Source organism: Austrofundulus limnaeus, unplaced genomic scaffold (assembly GCF_001266775.1).
Source record: "Austrofundulus limnaeus strain Quisiro unplaced genomic scaffold, Austrofundulus_limnaeus-1.0 Scaffold163, whole genome shotgun sequence".
NCBI lineage: Eukaryota > Metazoa > Chordata > Actinopteri > Cyprinodontiformes > Rivulidae > Austrofundulus > Austrofundulus limnaeus.
In genome coordinates, this window is record NW_013952565.1 from 1,208,918 (window position 1) to 1,213,727 (window position 4,810).

General features: G+C 39.5%; 1 protein-coding gene across 1 annotated transcript in view; it reads right to left on the reverse strand.

Moving 5' to 3' along the window:
- LOC106523697 (gastrula zinc finger protein XlCGF57.1) overlaps nucleotides 1-1,663 on the reverse strand; it is a gene marked incomplete at its 5' end in the record, with an annotated part of 15,366 nt that extends 13,703 nt beyond the window's left edge. Inside the window, 1 exon segment of the mRNA XM_014017223.1 lies at nucleotides 1,540-1,663. Within this exon segment, the coding sequence (XP_013872677.1) occupies nucleotides 1,540-1,663 (124 nt within the window).
- Nucleotides 1,664-4,810: the final 3,147 nt, after the last annotated feature.

Below are 4,810 nucleotides of genomic sequence, written 5' to 3' on the forward strand. Positions count from 1 at the left end.
ATCTGGTGAAAATTTCATGTCATTAGCACCTCTAGTAATATATTTACTGAGAAAAATGGTGACGTGTTCAATACTTATTTTACCCGCTGTGTAAACCTTTCAGCATGGTTACAATCATTATTATTATATACATATGCATATTTTTTTGTTGCTGTGTTTTTCTTATCTCTGTTTCTGTAGGCGTGCAGCCAAGATGACGAGTGTGTTGTCTTGTGTCTTCTCGATATATATTTCACAATCTTCGATCTCTCTTTCACTCTTTCCCATTACATTTCACTTTTTTCTTCTCTTTCTTTTTCTTCTTAAAAAAGTCACTGATGATGAAGAAATTAAGAAATTAATATTCAGTTCTGCTTTTTTACTGAAGTGGCAAAAAAAATCATAGAAATAAACTGTATAGATCTGCCCCTATGGATCGGGTCCATTGTCACCGATACCTGATCTAGAAGTTTGTTAAATATCGGGAATGATACAGATACTGGTATCGGATCGGTGAATCCCTAGTTACAGCAGTAAACAATGGTAAACTATGTTCAAACTGGTCAAATTTTATGCACCAGCTAAATAATTACAAACAGCATTTTGTTTAGTGTATCTTTTATGGTGTAATTATGGTGAAGTGGAACCCCCAAATTTCAAGGGCCAGCCCTGACTCCAGTAAAACTTGTTGATAAAGATGTGTCTTTATGTTTTTTAAAGGATTTTCCAAAGTGTACCCTGTATTAGACACAGTGAAGACCTCTACAACAGAGGTGCCCAAAGTGGGGCCCGCGGGCCAAAACTGGCCCGCCGAGCCATTTGGTTTGGCCAACCAGCAGTTGTCCTGGTTATTAGATTGTAATTATGTTAAGATTAAATATAAAATACAAGTAACTACACGACACATTTAGATTAGATTTAAGCCCATAAACAGATTTGCACACCTTATAAGACCACATATACTCAAATTTTAAATTATGAAAAGTCACCTGAGCTTTTGCTGCCTGTGGATACATTGTTGAAATTTCTCCATGTCCATGGGCTGAAAAACAAAAAACTAAAGAATGTGGGCAACCACACTGGCTCCTAGCTTAATCATAAAAAATAAAACAACTTTACTTAAGTATTAAGCATTTCTCATATTATTGCATTTGGCCCACGGCCCTCAGATTGTTTTTAATTTTGGCCCTCTCAGTGAAAATGTTTGGGCACCGCTGCTCTACAACTTAAAATTGTATCAAAATGCCAGAGTAAAGCCATGAACACACATATTCTTTATGAGCTTTAGAACACGTCTGCAGTGAAATTTGTTGATAACTCAGCCTCTGTTGTTGAATGACAGACATTTCAGTGTTAATGGAGGCATTTACGAGCTGTAATTGAATGCACCGTGAAGTTAAAACTCTCGTCTGTAGATGAACCGTAATAAGATTTAAACACGCAATTTTTTTTCAGGAGCCATGAAGCGCAAATGTGTGACCGCAGTTACACGTTGATCAATAACCTGCTGCTAAACTTTAACATCATCACATTCAACAGAAAGGATGAAAACACACAAACCTGATGTCTGCAGCTCATCGTTCAGACTAACAGAATCGATGCAGATCTTCATTATGTTTTCATCTTCCTCATCTTTAGCTCTGATAAAATCCTCCGACTTCTCTTCTTCCTCTGTTTTTACCTGCTGTCTCCACATCATCAACATTTACCGAGCTGTTACAGCTCAATACAACTCTGAATTAAACTCTTCTGAGCAGCAGGCAGGCCATGGGACACACCGTTAGCTCGTAGCTACAAAGTTAGCAGCAATGGTACTAGAAGACTTCCGGTAACGGCTACTGGTTGACTTTCAAAATAAGAGCTCGGAGTAACTTGCTTCTCAGCACTAGTCCCTGTGTTTCCATGGCAGTTATTCGGTTTAAGAAGTAGTGTTTAATTAAAGAAGAACGATTTAACCTGTGTAATCACTGGAAGTTGAGGTACAAGCAAATAGTCTTTTCTGTTTTGTTTTTAATAAAACTGTTTCTTAGTGAAATGTCCTGAAATACAAAACTGCAATGGATTTTGCTATTTTTGTTCTTATGTAATTTAAATGAGGTCTATATGTCAGCTTTTCATCAATGATGACAACTTTAATGACAACTTTACACAAGTTTACATGATAAAACTTTAACTTTATTAATCTGAAATGTAAAGGTGTTTTTATTCCTCTGTTGGCTTTATTTATATATAGTAGACCTTAACATTTATTAGTATTTTAGTAGAATAACTGTAGTATTTTTTTCTAAATATTTGGGTTTAGTTTAATAATTTTCAAAGTTAAGATAAATTCATAATTTGATACAAATGAATAAAACAAACATTAATAATTGAACTTTAGAAGCTTCAGTCTGCAGCTGTGTTCTTTCTAATGATATGAAGACGACACACAAGGTTCAGAGCCAGGATTCAATCAGCAACCTTATGTTGATTATATAACAACACAGCTTTCCATATTTGCTGAGTTTCATTGTTTTGTCTCACTGTTTCATTTAATGTGGACATTTTAAAGTGGACAAATCTGGTCTTTATAGTTGTGCTGCAAACAACATTTGTGTCTGTAAATAAATCCTGTGCAAATCTTCATGTCTGCCTCTGTTTCAGTTTGACTTATAAAAATGTTGTTCAACTCTCAGCAGAAAGGCCTGCTTACATTTTGTTGACATGAGTTGGACTTTCCTTCAGTCTCTAGTTCCCAGCCAGCATGCATGGGTGGGCCCCACATGGGTTTAAAGTGGGCTACATGGGTACTGGGTCGGCATGGGTTTTATCTGGGCTAATTGTATGAGACCCATATGGTTACATTAATATGGGGCCAATATGGTAAGCCCACTTGGGCTAAATGTATGGGGCCTATTTAGCATTAATGTGGGCTAACTGGCAATGGGATAGAACTGGGCAACACAATATGGGACCCATGTGGATTTACTTTAATGGGGCCAACATGGGTAGCCCATGTGGGCTGACTACATTTAATCCATGTGGGACAAACATGGGCAACCCATACATGGGCTGGAGCTGGGCATGCTTACATGGGCCCTGGTCCATTTCTATGTGGGCTAATTGGCAATGGGATAGAACTGGGTAACATAATATGGGAACCATGTTGATTTACTTTAATTGGGCCAATATGGGAAGCCCATGTGGGCTGACTGCATTTAACACGTGGCACAAACATGGGCAACCCATTCATGGGCTGGAGCTGGGCATGGTTATATGGACCCTGGTCTGTTTTTATGTGGGCTAACTGGGAATGGGATAGAACTGGTTAACAAAGCATGGGACCCTTGTGAATTTAGTAGAATGGGCCCAGCATGTGAAGCCCATATGGGCTGACTGCATTTAACCCATGTGGCACAAGCACGGTTTGTCAGTTCATGAGCTGGAACTGGGTATGGTTATGTCGGTCGTAGTCCATTTCTGTGTGGATTATTGAGAATTGGATAGAAATGGGCAACATAATATGGGACCCATGTGAATGCAACTGAATTGGACCATCATGGGAAGCCTATGTGGGCTGACTGCGTTTTCCCCACATTACAAAAACATGGGCTCTTCATACATGATTTGGACCAGGAATGGACTAGTAGGCCCCAGTCCATTACAATGTGGGTGTTAGGTAGTTAGAATTGAGCTCTGATAAAAGGCCGGACCACAAAGGAAGTTTTAACCATTTATTATAGTTAAACACAAACTTGACGTTTCTTTGGTTTAGCAGCAGATCCGGGTCAGTCAGTTCTGGACATAGAGAGACAGGATTAGTGGCGGGACAAGACTGATAAATGAAATAAACATTAACCAAAGCCACTAACCTGTTCTTTGCTGAATGAGTCCGTGAAGAAACACTGACAGAGTTGCTTTGGTTCCGGAGAGAGGCGGTGACGTCACTATTTGAGTTTTCGGGTGGGATCCGAGAGACTGAGAACGGGTCGTTGGGCAGGCAAGGTTCATACACAAGAATCCGAAGTGCAAATCTGAGTTTGAGGGAGGAGGCAAGGTTCTTGTTTCCGTGGGACAGGCGTGGGTCGTTTTCCAGGAAGTCCGAAGGAGTGAAGTGCCGTTCAGGGGAGAAACCAGAGACGTGAGCCAAAAAACCAGAACAAGGGTCATTACAGTGAAAGCAGATGGCAGGACAAAACCAAGACGACCAGAGACAGGAGTCAAAAAACCGGTGGACATGAACGAGGTCGAGGACACAGGACAAGAACGAGGCATGGGGACAGAACGCTGGATAATCACAGGCAAGGCTGATGAGAATCTGGCAATGAGCAGAAGTGAGAGGCTGGCTTAAGTAGTGGAGAACGCAGGTGATGTGAATGAGCTGATTGCATGAGATAATGACAGGAGGGACAGAAAACAAGAGCAGGCAGGGGCAGACTGTGAAATAATATACATAATCATAACAGTGGGCTAACTGTGTATGGAGTAGAACTAGGAAAAAATACAAGGCACCCATGTGAATTCAGTAACATGGGTGCAACATGGGAAGCCCATGTGGACTGACTGCATTTTCCCCACATGCCATAAACATATATGGATTGGCCATGGATAAGCTTATAAACTGGTAAGATCAGAATTATTATCCCTTGATGAAATCATACAAAACATTTAATATTTCCATGGAAATGATCCTAAATAAAGACTGCTCATGTTTCTTACTATTTGTCATTTAAAATTTTTCTTGTTTCTTGATTCAGCACATCAAAAAATACTGATCAAATTTTGTGGAGATTTTGTCTTTTCTGTTCTTTTAAAAATAGTAATTATTGAAATTTTTTGTTATGGTCATTTC